This window comes from Oxyura jamaicensis, chromosome 3, assembly GCF_011077185.1.
Source record: "Oxyura jamaicensis isolate SHBP4307 breed ruddy duck chromosome 3, BPBGC_Ojam_1.0, whole genome shotgun sequence".
Lineage (NCBI taxonomy): Eukaryota > Metazoa > Chordata > Aves > Anseriformes > Anatidae > Oxyura > Oxyura jamaicensis.
Window position 1 is genome coordinate 118,300,077 of NC_048895.1, and position 12,647 is coordinate 118,312,723.

Sequence of the window (12,647 nt, forward strand, 5' to 3'; positions counted from 1 at the left end):
GGGGGGCGGTGCCGCCCTGCGGCCCCGTGCGGGGGCATCGGGGCCCGCTCCCCGGCCGAGGTCGGCCCCTTCCCGGGGGGGCGGGCCGGGCCCTCGGGGCGCTCTGGCGGTGCCCGGGCCTTCCCCGTCGCTCGTGCGGGCGGCTGGCCCCGCGCCCTGCGGGGGGCTCGGGGCGGGGGGGGAGGCGCTGCCCGTGCCCGCGGCGCAGCCCGGCCCCCAGCCCCGCTTCCTGTTTTGCTCCGTGCGGCGTGAACGCGCCCGGCCCCGCGGCTGCTCCGGGAGCGCGTTCCAGGGGGGGCGGGGGGGCCGCTCCGAGGCGGGGGACGTGACAGCACCCTCGGCAGCACCGAGGTGCCGACAGCCCCCGCCTCGGCCGCTCCTCGGCTTGGCAGAGGGCAGCGAGTGTGCGGGAGACCGTGTCCGGTTCTGCCCCCCCCCTCCCCGCTTGCATCCTGGCTGTCCTCGGGCTCGAGGTCCCTTCCTGCCCCAGCGCAGGCTCTGCCCGGAGCTCCGTGCTGCAGACAGCCCCCGTCTCCTGCTCTGCAGCCTGGGCTGGAGGCAGTCAGCCAGGGGAACGGTGCCTGTCCCCTTTGCCAGAGGTCCCGCTCGGGGGGTCTCCCCAGGCATCCCAGCAACATGAGGCAGCACGCCCAGGGACACGGGCAGTTGTGAGCCAGAGGAGGGGCTGTGGGGGACAAGAGTGATCATTGGCATCTGCGGTTGTACAAAGGTCAGAGGAGCAAGATGCACGGGCGTTAGGCTCTGTGCTTTCCCGTGGACTTTGCCCTCAGGTGCTGCAGTGACTCCATAGGCAGGCAAAGACCTCGTCTTCTGCATCAGTGGATTGATCAGTGTGTCTGGGTAGGAGCTGGTGGACCCCCAGAGAGCCCTGCTGGCGCAGGTCCCATGAGGTGATGCTGATACCACCCAGCATCAGCCATGGTCTCCAAGCACTCTGCAGAGACCTGGCCTGAGGAACAGGGATGTTGCATTTGTGTCAGAAGGTGTTATAAGAAGCCAATGAGAGCTCCACCAAGTGCTGAGCTGCTGGGTCCTGGAGAAGCACCTCCACTGACCTTGGGCAGCCCCAGCTTTCAGCTGGGCTGGTGCCCTCTGTGGTGGAACTGCCTCAGAAGTGTGCCAGCCTCTACCCTGGGCCAGGGGCTGGAGGTGTTATAGAATCAGAGAGTGACTTGGGTTGGAAAGGACCTCACCCAGTGCCACCCCATGCCATGGGCATGACCCCTGTCCCCAGCCCAGGCTTCCCCCAGCCCCATCCAGCCTGGCCTTGGGCACTGCCAGGGATGGGGCACCCACAGTTCCTGGGGGCAGCCTTTGCCAGGGCCTCACCGCCCACAGAAGGAAGGATTTCCTCCTAACATCTAATCTAAATCTTCCCTCTTCTAATTTAAAACCATTACCCCTTGTCCAATCACTATCCGCCTGTGTAAAAAGTTACTCTTTTTTATAAGCCTCCTTTAAGAACTGAAAGGCCACAATGAGGTCTTCCCAGAGCCTTTTCTTCTCCAGACATCCCCAGCTTGGTCAGCCTTTCTTCATAGGAGAGGGCCTCCAGCCCTCTGATCATTTTCATGACCCTCCTCTGGACCCACTCCAACAGGTCCACACTGTGCTTGTGCTATGAGCAGAAATTACTGAATTTACAGTAGCGTATCCTGCTGGGAGCTGTACACCAAACTTGTGGTTTTCAAACGTCCAGTGCCCCTGTGGTGCTGTGGCAGGCAGCACACAAGGAAGGAGCCCCCTGCCCCATGGTGAAGGTTGGCCATGGCCACGCACCCAGGAAGCAGTGCAGTGAGCCTGGGCCAACGGCCCCTGGTGGTGGTGATGTCCTGGCCATGTGGCACCTGCTTTCTGCTCTTATGGTGCTGTGCTCACCTCCTTCAGATGGCTCGTGGGAGCGTGGAAAACAAACCTCTGGCTGCCTCTTTTTGTTGCTGAGAGAGGGAAGGGTGTCCTTGCCTGGGGACACCCATGTCTGTGGGGCTGCCTGGTGGCTCCGTGCTCTCCCTGTGGTTGGACAGATGCAGGGTTGGACACTCCCGGTGTCAGGCAGACGCATCCCTTGAATGCTCTTGCACTCCTTGAGTAGTTTTGATTACGTTTACCAAGCTGCATGTCTGTGCTGTCACCGATGTGTCTTTTGAGGGGCAGTGACGCAAGAACCCTTCAGTGCCTTTATTGTACTTATCTGTGCAAGTTCTGGGAGTTCGTCTAATCCTGTCCTTGCTGATGTGCAGTCCTTGACTGCTGTCAGCAGCTTCTCCTGGTCCTGGATGTGCTGGAGAGGCTGTAAGAGACTGTGCCTGGGGGCTGCTTATTGCATGCATAGGCATGGTTCAGGGGTGCATGTGGCTGCTCATACCCCCTCCAGGCTGCCCATGATAGCTGGGCAAGGCCTGGGCCCTTCAGGGGAAAGATGCCTGAGGAGCAGAGAAAAGTGCTCACTGGGCAGCACCTGGAGAAGGTCTGAGTGCTGGGGAACACTTCCAGACATGTCCATGTCAGCCCACCGTGGCATCCTGTCTCTCTGCCCACTCGGGCTCTTTCTACATCTCTGAGGGGAGCAGAAAGGAGCCACTTGGTCTCTGGGGCTGGCGTTTGTACCATCCCACAGGCTGCTGGCACCCCTGAGAGGAATCTCCCCTTTGTTGGTGTCCTTGGGAGTGTTGCCTCTTCCTGTACAGGCTCCTCTTTTGGGGAAGGGGGAGGGGGAAGCTGTGTGCCCAGCTTGGCAGATCCCAGGGCCCTTCCATCCCTAGCATGAGCCTGCAATCATTGGTTCTGACATGTGCCTCTCCCTGCAGGCCTACAACATCCATGTGAATGGGGTGTTGCACTGCCGAGTGCGCTACAGCCAGCTCCTGGGGCTGCACGAGCAGGTAGGGAGCCTTGGTGCTGCTGTGGAGCTGCCTGTGGGACTGCTCCGTGGTGCCCTGTGTCCCTGCAGGCAGGGTTTCAGGTCCCATGGGGATGGGGACAGGGATGGCTGGGTGCTGCAGGAAGGCAGCACACGCTGCAGAGCAGGGGTGCTGGGCTGTGTGCTGGCTGTGGGTGGGCACATGCCGCCTGGTGTTGGCACAGGGTTGGCCAAGACATCGCTTTCTGTGTCCTGGCACTTGGTGCAGGCTTCCGCTCATGCTCTGTGACAGTCTGCCTTGACTCTTGCAAGTTGCTAGATGAGGAATGGATGATGAGCTGTCTGCTCGCCTTGTCAGAGCCCTGGAAATAAGCCAGGTTTGGGGGTTGGGGCAGTCACCATCTCCCTGGAGGCTCTCACAGCACTCTGCTTTCTTCCCAGCTAAGGAAGGAGTATGGTGCTAATGTAGTTCCAGCCTTTCCCCCAAAGAAGATCTTCACGCTCACCCCAGCAGAGGTGGAGCAACGACGGGAACAGCTGGAGAAATACATGCAGGCTGGTAAGCTGGGTCTGCCCCATGTGTACTGTCGCTCAGGACCTGCTTCTATGGCTTGGCGGCTCAGGGCCTAGTGGCACTGCCTTGATCGCTCCCTATGGCCACCTGGGTCTGGCTTTGGCCTCCTCCTACCCACACTGCTGAGCATGCTGCTGCCCGTCTTGATGCTTGCAGCTGCGCAATGATAATAGCCAGCATTGTCCCTGGAATGTCAGCGAGCAAGAAGCAGTACCACTGGGGCTGCTTCTTGGTCTGTAGCCCCTTCCCTTTCCCTGCACTAGTGAAAGTGAAGACCTGCTGGTGCCTCTGTCTCCAGGGGATCCATGGCTGTCCATGCACGCACCCAGAGCACACTTAGTCTGGGTGCCATCGCTGTGGGACTGTAGAACAGATGGGAATTGGCATAGCTCCCTGCCCCTTTATACGTAATGCCCGACTTTTTGCTTGTCTTCCACCCTAGTGCGGCAGGACCCAACGCTGGGAGTCAGTGAGACCTTCAACAGCTTTCTGCGCAAGGCCCAGCAGGTGAGGAGGGAGCTTCTGGGCGGCCCACGTGGGGTTTGCTGCAGACTGCCTGGGCTCGGGTGGCTCATGGCAGTGCCCTCAGACTGGGGGAAGGCAGTGGATGGGGCCAGGATGCCAATCCTCTCTCTCTGCAGGAGACACAGCAGATACCAACAGAGGAGGTGGTGCTGGAAGTGCTGCTCTCCAATGGCCAAAAGGTCAAGGTCACCATCCTCACCTCGGACCAGACAGAGGATGTTCTTGAGGTGCGGGAGATCTGCTGGGCAGGACCAGCCCATCCTGCTGAGTCCTGTGATTTTGCACATTTGCAGGAGGAGTCCCCTCAGCCCGGCAGTCTGTGAGGCAGCTCCCTTGCCCTTCCTGCCTTGTCCCTGACCCAGAGCAGGGTTGTCCTCAGGGGGCTGAGGAACAGCGGAGCTGAAAATTGTGTGCTGATGTGCTTATGTCCTTCCATGAGCCCATCTCAATGTTGTGAGGCCCGGAGTTTGTTTTGTAGTGGTAGTGATCCCCTGGCCCCACTTGTCCATTTACTCTCCTTGCCCTGGCCCCAGCTCAGCAGAGGTCCTGGCTCCCTGTGTAGGGAGTGCCCCTTAAAGTGCGTGGGCTGGATCTTACCATGGGGCTCCATGGGGAGGATGCAGAGGTGCTGTCTCTTTGTGGGAAGTCATGACCTCCCGCTCTTGCTCTCAGGCTGTGGCCTCCAAGCTGGATCTGCCTGATGACCTGGTCGGCTACTTCAGCCTCTTCCTAGTGAGAGAGACAAAGGATGGAGCTTTCTCCTGTGAGTAGAGCATGTTGAGGGAAGCCCCATAAGGGCTGCCTGAGCCATCTGCCCTGGGAGGGGGAGAGCAGCACCCTGCCCCAGAGTGAGAGTCCTGTGCCTGGAGCAGGTGGTCCTGCCCTGGGTGGTGGGGGCCCAGGGGGCTCCCCCAGCCCTGAGCTGCTGCTGAGCTGCTGTTTCCCTATAGTTGTACGGAAGCTGCAGGAGTTTGAGCTGCCATATGTGTCTGTCACCAGCCTGCACAACTCTGAGTTCAGGATCATTCTGCGCAAGAGGTGAGCTGCAGGGCTGGCAGGGCAGCTGCCCCTGGGCGGTGGGGTGGTGTCCAGGGACTCCCCGCTCTGTGGAGGGACCCCTCCCCTCCTGCCACTGCTGTCCCTTGGTGCTTTGACCCCCGGGAACATACCTGGGTGTCCCCATTGACACCGGGGAGGCCCTGCTGGGTTTGGCCCATTTCTGCTTTTCCCAGACGTGGCCCTGCCTGCCTGTGGTAGCTGATGCAGAGGACAAGAAGAGGAATGTGGCAGCTGAAGGCTGCCTGAGGGAGCCGGCTGTGAGAGCCAGCCCAGCTCCTTGTGCCTGCATGTGGGGCGGTGTTCTCATCACTGTTAGGAGCTGGGGGAGAAGCTGACTCATGTGCTTCCCTTTCAGCTACTGGGACTCCTCCTATGATGACGATGTAATGGAACATCGTGTGGGACTCAACTTGCTGTATGCACAGGTGAGGGTCAGCGTGGCCCAGCTGGGTGAGGAGGCAGGTGTTGCACCCCTCAGCTACCGCTCCACGAGTCTCAGGTGGCTTTCGGTCCAGCTGCTCAGCAGCCTCTGCTTCTTTGTAGACGGTGTCAGACATTGAGCACGGATGGATCCTTGTCAACAAGGAACAACACCGGCAGCTCAAGTCTCTGCAGGAAAAAGTCTCCAAGAAGGAGGTAGGGGAGGGCGTGATGCTGTGGCTGGAGCAGTTCCAGGCTCTGGACTGGCTCTGCTCCCCCTTGTGAACCCATGATGCTGAGTTTGGTGCCTGTTCTCTGAGCAGCAGAAGCATGGTGGGAGGGTGGCTGTCAGTGCTGACCTTCCCTGGCTCTGCCCACAGTTTATCCGCCTGGCGCAGACCCTGAAGTACTATGGCTATCTCAAGTTTGATCCCTGCGTCACGGACTTCCCTGAGAAGGGATGTCATGTCGTTGTCAGTGCTGGCAACAATGAGCTCAACTTCCAAGTGCGGCTGCCAAATGAGCAGATAAAGGAGGGCAGCTTCAAGGTCACACGCATGCGGTGCTGGCGAGTCACATCCTCAGTGAGTGCCGCTTGGGGCTCTGGGTGGCGAGGAGGGCTGCTTGGGTCTGTTGGGACCCTGCTGTGCCAGGCTGCTCCAGCAGCTCTCTTGGCTGGAAGCTTGGGGAACATCTCGGTGGTTTGGGGCTGAGGGCCTCATGGCATGAAGATGCGTGAGGGGAGCCACTGCTGACAGGGGAACTGCCAGTGGTGAAAAACCAGCACGAGCTGTGCAGGGTGTCCAGGGCCAGCTCCTGCAGCTGGTTGCTGGCCAGTTCCCCTCTGGGAACGCCCAGTCTCAGCATGTGTCTGTGCAGGTGCCGATGAGCAATGGTCCCTCAGGGAGCAGCCCAGGGAAGTCAGAGGTGAAGCTGGAGCTGGCTTTTGAGTATCTCATGAGCAAGGACCGGCTGCAGTGGGTCACCATCACCAGTCCACAGGTAGGGCTGCCTACACACCAGGCCAGCAGTAGAAAAGGATGGAAGCAAGGGGGCAGCTACAAGGGAGAGGGCAGGACTGGGCTCAGTGTGGTGTGTCAGCATGGTCATGAGGTGCATGAGGCCAGGCACTGCCAGCCTCATGACACCTCTCCCTCACAGGCCATCATGCTGAGCATCTGCCTGCAGTCCATGGTAGATGAGCTGATGGTGAAAAAGTCTGGCGGCAGCATCCGCAAGGTAAGAGCTTGGTCTGGATGTTGTCTCTGAAGCTCCCCGTGTTGTCCCTGTGACTCCATGGGGTCTAGGCTTGGCCCTGCTTGCCCTCCTCAGGCAGGGGCCAGCTGAAAGATCCCCAGGGGGCAACTCAAGTTCTGGAGCTGTCCATGGGGACCTGGTCACTGAGCTGAGCTTTCCCCCTGCAGATGTTTCGCCGGCGGGCAAATGGGGCCCTGCGGCGCTCGGACAGTCAGCAAGCCGTGAAGTCTCCCCCGTTGCTGGTGAGTGGGAGTCTCCCCCATGAAGTCTCCCCCGTTGCTGCCCCAGTAGGGAAGATGAAAGCAAACACAGGCTTAGCTGTGAGCTGGGTACCAGAGCGAGAGGGGTGTCCCCAGCAGCGCTGTGCTGCCTTGCTCCTGTAGCCCTGGGAAAAGAAAGGGATCCTGGGCCCATCCCCGGGGAGGGAGAGGATCATGGCTGGGCAGCCCCTGACCTTCTATTGGGAGGGTTAACAGTGGCTGAGGGGCAGGGGGACAGAAGAGCAGTAGGGACAGGGGAGGCATGTATTGTTGCCTGACCATGCTGTCCCTGCAGGACTCACCTGATGCCTCCCGGGAGCCAATGGCCAAACTCTCGGTGAGTTGTGCGTGGGCGCAGCGGGTGCCATCGTCCCAAGACCAAGCTGGGGGGGAGCAGGGGTCCTCCTTAACATATCTTCCCCTTTCCACAGAGCAAGCTCACCTCTGTCAGCCTGCGAGGGATCAGCCACTCCAGCTCTGCTAACGATGTGGGCGCTAACGACTTCCATGGCAATTATGCCTTTGAGGGCATTGGTGATGAAGATCTGTAGCCGCTCCCCCTTCCTAGGACAGCACTGGCCTGAGGGCCCAAGGGCCTTCGCTGAGGAATGTACGACCTGCAGACAGGTTGCAATCAACGTGCCTCTCACCTGCTACCATCCACCTTCCCTTGTTCCCCAAGGGCTGGGGATTGCATCCCAAACCCACCATTGCCTTCAGGCTGGGGGCAGCTGAGCTCCTCCTGCTGCTGGCTTCCCGCAGGGACAGCCTGTGCTAGTGCCCAGCTGGGAGAGGGCTCGTTCCCAGAATGGCACCAGCCTCACCCAAGCAGCGTGCCCAGGCTGAGCCCTGGAGCAGGTGTCGTGGAGCCTGGCCCCAGCTCCAGAAGGGCAGAGCCGCCCTCTTCTCCCACCCTGGGAGTACCTGGGTCCGTGCCAGGCCTGGCCCGCTGCACCAGTGGGAGCTACCAGCTACGTGGGAGGGTGGCTGCCCTGGGGGGTGGTGGCAGCAGCCTGGTGGCACCGAGCGGCCCTTGAAGCTCCATAATGTCAAATTAGCATTTAGGTTTCTGCTCTGAGACAGACTGCAGTAAACTGTCTCTGGTGGGGCTCTGCGCAGAGCCCTGTCTCTAACCTGCTCATAGGCTCCAGTGTAATCTAGGCTTGTAACCACGTATCTTTTGCTGCTCCGACCGACCAGAGCATTAATGGACAGTAACCAATGTTTACATACTGCAATGATGATTAAAATGGATCCTGATTGGTATTGGGCTGTCTGTTGTGGGGGTGGCAGCTGGCCCTCCCCTCCCAACTCGGCAGCCCCCCATCTGTTCTCTTCTCAAGCAGAACAAGGTCCCTATGGAGAATACCAGATAACAAAACTGACTGTTTAATGCTTTTATACACAATATAAATTACACTGACTGGCATGGCAACAGCCATGGAACCAGTCCTGTTCCCCCCTCCCCCCTTTCCCCGAACTCTGGCAGAGGAAGGCTCTGACAGGCAGGAACAGGCAGGTGCCACTCTGCGCAGTGCCTGGGGGCACGGCACTGCTGCAGCTGGGGCAGGCACCCAAGCCTGGCAGAACCGCTCGTCGTGGTTTTGCCCTGCCCAGGAAGGATAGGGCTGCAGGAGACCCTGGCATGGCTGCTGGCCCTGCTTAAGGCAGCCCTGAGCCCCAGCAGAGTTTGCTGCCCATCTCTCCCCCAGGGAGGGTAGGGGCCACAGACGGCAAGGGGCTGGGATGCCCTGTGACCGAGGCACCCCCAGGGCCCGGCGTGGGGCCAAGCCCCTGCAGCCGGGCTAAGTGCTGTCTCAGGGCAGGGCTGTGCCCACGGCAGGAGGTGCCAGGAGGGCTTTGGCATTACGCGGGTTGACCCAGCTCTCAGCCGTGTGGCCATGGATCTTCTGGTGACGCTTATAGTTGTCCCAGTGGCCAGTGGTGTAGGAGCAGTCCCGGCATTGGAAGGGCTTCTCACCCGTGTGCCGCAGCATGTGTCGCTTCAGGTTCATGCTCTGGTTGCAGCTATAGCTGCAGAGGCTGCACTGGAAGGGCTTATCACCCGAGTGGATGCGCCCATGGCGCTTGAGGTTGGCCAGGTTGCCGCAGGCGTAGTCGCAGAGCTGGCACTTGTAGGGCTTCTCGCCCGTGTGCACGCGCTGGTGCCGCTTCAGGTTGTCGAGGTGGGCGGAGGCATAGGGGCAGAGCGGGCAGGCAAAGGGCTTCTCCCCGCTGTGCGTCTTCATGTGCCGTGCCAAGTGGTTGGGGTAGTGAGTGACAAAGGGGCAGAGGCTGCAGGCAAAGCCTTTGTCCCCAGTGCCTTTGCGGGGGCTGGAGCCCGGTTCAGTGCCCAGCACCGCCAGGCTGCAGCGGCCACAGACCTGCTCGGCCAGGCCCTCGTCCTGCGCGAACCCATCATCCAGCACCAGCCCGCACATGCGGCATGTGAAGGGAAAGAGCAGCTCAGGCAGCGCGGCCGACTCCTCGCCCCGCAGCCGAGCGCAGCCGGGCAGGAAGGGGCCGGTACCGCTACCCATGTGCAGGTTCAGCTCCGGCAGCAGCGGCTCTGCAGGATAAACACAAGCAGGGCTGTCAGCAGGCAGCACAGTGCTGGCAGGGCTCAACTCTGCAAGGAGCCCCAGCTCCAAGGGCGACGATGCCCTGGCATGGGGCTGGCAGCACACGGCCCCGGGCCCAGCACAGGCTCTGTGCGCCTGTTATTGACATAACAGAAGACGGCAGGACATGCTCCCTGCCCATCCCCAGCAGTTTCCCCCCAACCCCACATTACCTGGATCCTTGTCCTGCTGGTGTGGCCCTTCACCTTCAGGCAGGCGGTGGCTGAGCATGTGTCGCTTCAGGTTGCGGCTCTGGTTGCAGCGGTAGTCGCAGGCGGCACACTGGAAGGGCTTGTCCTGGCTGTGGACCCGCTCGTGGCGTTTGAGGTTGCCCAGGCTGCTGCAGGCAAAGCTGCAGCCTGTGCAGCGGTAGGGCTTCTCCCCCGTATGTGTGCGCAGGTGGCGGGTCAGGTTCACCAGCTGGGCCGAGGCGTAGGCACACTGCGGGCATGCGAACGGCTTCTCCCCATTGTGTGTCTTCATGTGGCGCTTGAGGTGGCTGGAGTAGTGGGAGGCGAAGGGGCAGAGCTGGCAGGAGTAGACAATGCGCTGGTTGCGGCTGCCCTCGGTGCCGGCGCATTGCATGCAGCTCTGCCCCAGGCTGGCGGCCAGCTGCAGCCCGCACTGGCGGCAGGGCAGCGCCGCGGGGCCGGGCTCACCGCCCTCCTCAGGGTCGCTCTCCACGCTCAGCTGCTGGTACCCAGAGGAGCAGTCGTCGTCGCTCAGTGTGTACGCCGGGATGGCAATCTTCCCCACCAGGGCCTCTGCTGAGAAGAGGGCGGGGATAGGATAGGATCAGGGGCCCAGCTGGCCCAGGCACAGCTCTGTTCTGGTGCCACTGGTCTCAAGAGGGCTGGTGCTAGGAAGGGGACTGCAGCCAGGCGGGTGCCAGGCGGCTCTGCCCACCCTAGTGGCACCCAGGGGTCCATAGGAGCCCCAGTGCTCAGGGCAAGGAGCCCCATAACCACAGCCTGCCCCAATGTCCTGCCCCAGTCCCTCAGAAAAGCCTACCACCACCGCACCATGGCTGGCCAGGTGGTGGTGAGAAGGTGTCAGGCACAGCACCATCCAGGAAGGATGGGCTGGCACCCAAAGCACTCGCTCAGGGCTCCCCCTTGGCTGTGGTGCTGCCAAAGCCCCGGGGGGGAGGGGAGTTGCTGGTCCCGCTTCCATGGCCGGCACCAGGCAGCAAAATGGACAAATGGACCTCCCTTGGTGCCACTTGGTGCTGCTGCCCCACAGAGGTGGGGGGGGATCAGTAGTGGGCTCTCAGAGAGCATTTCCACTTACCAGCTGAACAGGGATGTGTCCCCCGCAGCTCACCGTGTAACCCCCGTGCCCCAGCAAGGGATGACAGGAGTGGAGCCACTGCCCTACAGCCCTCCAGATCCGGCCTGGACACAGGGGGGGCTCATATGTGTCCACAGGCTGGTGCTCAAGGCAGAAGGGCAGGGATATGTGGCAAAGGCTTGCCACCATCAACCTCAAGCCATCTCCAGCTGTCCCCGTGCTGTGCCTGACCCACAGTCACTGTGAGACACGGCAAGACCCAGCAGCTGCCCTCTGCCCTGGGCCATCCCCTTTGCTGCCACCCACCCATCAGGGTCCAACTCCCAGGGCCCCTGGGCAAGGGGTGAGGCTGCTCCCAGGCTGCAGGAAAGGGCGGCCACTCCAGGCTCCCTGGTATTTCCCAGTCTCTGTTTCACAAGCACTGTAAGAGCTGATGCCAGACCAGAGCATTCTGCAAGAGCCTTTCTAATGTCAGGGGAATACCACAGAATACCGCAGCCCTGCCTGCAGCTCCGTGCTGAGGGGCTCCCCTGAAAGCTCAGTGCGTGCAGCCCTGCAGTGCCTCGCTGTCCTTGGAGCACCGTTCCCCGTGTGGCTGCTGCGACAATGTACCCACAGGGCTGAGGACATGGCCAGTGATGGCTCTTCTGGCACCTCCAGCAGGCCTCTGGCTGCCTGGCACTGCTCCCCAGCTGGGGCTGGTGCAGGAAGGTTGCTTTCCTGGTTGCAAAACTGCCACAGCTTTACAACCAGCAGCACAGGCAGTGTCCAGCACCACTGAGACGGCTTTGTCCCAGCATGGGGCCGTGAGCATGCGCTGCAGGGAGGTGCAGCCCTCGGAGCAGAACCCATCTGCCAGGCAGCTGGGACCAAGCCTCAGCATGAGAGCAGGAGCTGCCGGTGCAGCCCAGCACAGCTCCCAGAGCGCAGAGCACAGCGTCCCACACCCAGAGCGCAGCCCTCATGGGAACAGACAGACAGGCAGGGGTACAGGAAGCGGGCGGTTCATGCTGCTCTCTGCTGAGCATGTTCCCATGTTATTCACTGCTCATCATCCGAGTACAGCGAGCTGCTCTCCCTGCTCTCCGTGAAGCACCATGGCGGGGCAGGATCAGTGTTACCTCCTCTGCCCAGCTGCATCGCAGCCGAGACCGACCTGAAGCCTGGGGTGCACAGGCTGGGCTGACGCTGAGCAGCTGCAAAGGAGACAGGGGCACAAGCGGGGGGCAGCAGCAGGGCTGTGGTGCTGCGGGGAGCAGAAGCTGGAAGAAGGACAGCCCTCGCCCCATGCCCCGCTCCTCGCACCAAGCAGCTGTGGGGGGCGGTGGAATTGCCACACAGCCATGTCTCGGGCAGGACCCAAGGCAGGCAGCAACCCCTGGCCTGGGGATACCACATCCCCGGGAGCGAAGCCCCAGAGAGTAGCCGGGAGAGCCTCCCCGCTTCACGCGGCAACCCACGGGCTCCACGGGTCCCGAAGCGAACCGGGGCTCCCGGGACAGGGTGGTGCTGCCCCTGGGGACACCCTGCGGCGGCGGCAGAGTACGGCCGCGGTGGGGCAGTTGCCCGGGCCCGGCGTCCCCTAGAGCCGACCGTGGGGTGGGACCGGGAGCCGTAACGGGATGGAGTGTCCCTGCGGGGCCGAACCCCCCCCGCGCCGCGAGAAGCGTTCCCGGAGGGCAGCGCTGCGGGGAGCGGATCGGCGGCCGCACGGGAGCGCGCCCGGGAAGCGCCGCTGCCGGATGGCGGCCGCCGGCGGG

General features: G+C 61.8%; 3 protein-coding genes across 3 annotated transcripts in view; 1 reads left to right on the forward strand and 2 right to left on the reverse strand.

The window, feature by feature from the left end:
• TMEM214 (transmembrane protein 214) overlaps positions 1-941 on the reverse strand; it is a 31,276-nt gene extending 30,335 nt beyond the window's left edge. Inside the window, exon 1 of the mRNA XM_035322048.1 lies at positions 925-941. Within this exon, the coding sequence (XP_035177939.1) occupies positions 925-941 (17 nt within the window). The remainder of the gene's footprint in view (positions 1-924) is intronic.
• Positions 942-2,729: 1,788 nt separating this feature from the next.
• On the forward strand, positions 2,730-8,242 carry SNX17 (sorting nexin 17). The gene is made up of 14 exons (XM_035321501.1): positions 2,730-2,903; positions 3,323-3,440; positions 3,898-3,962; positions 4,097-4,207; positions 4,653-4,743; positions 4,931-5,018; positions 5,395-5,464; positions 5,583-5,675; positions 5,840-6,043; positions 6,339-6,461; positions 6,621-6,698; positions 6,884-6,958; positions 7,272-7,313; positions 7,408-8,242. The coding sequence occupies exons 1-14, from the start codon at positions 2,811-2,813 to the stop codon at positions 7,525-7,527; spliced, it is 1,371 nt and encodes a 456-aa protein (XP_035177392.1). The 5' UTR covers positions 2,730-2,810; the 3' UTR covers positions 7,528-8,242.
• A 102-nt stretch (positions 8,243-8,344) lies between these two features.
• Positions 8,345-12,462, reverse strand: ZNF513 (zinc finger protein 513). Its single transcript, XM_035321506.1, has 2 exons — positions 9,771-12,462; positions 8,345-9,545 (listed from the first exon to the last, which is right to left on the reverse strand). The coding sequence occupies exons 1-2, from the start codon at positions 10,180-10,182 to the stop codon at positions 8,794-8,796; spliced, it is 1,164 nt and encodes a 387-aa protein (XP_035177397.1). The 5' UTR covers positions 10,183-12,462; the 3' UTR covers positions 8,345-8,793.
• Positions 12,463-12,647: the final 185 nt, after the last annotated feature.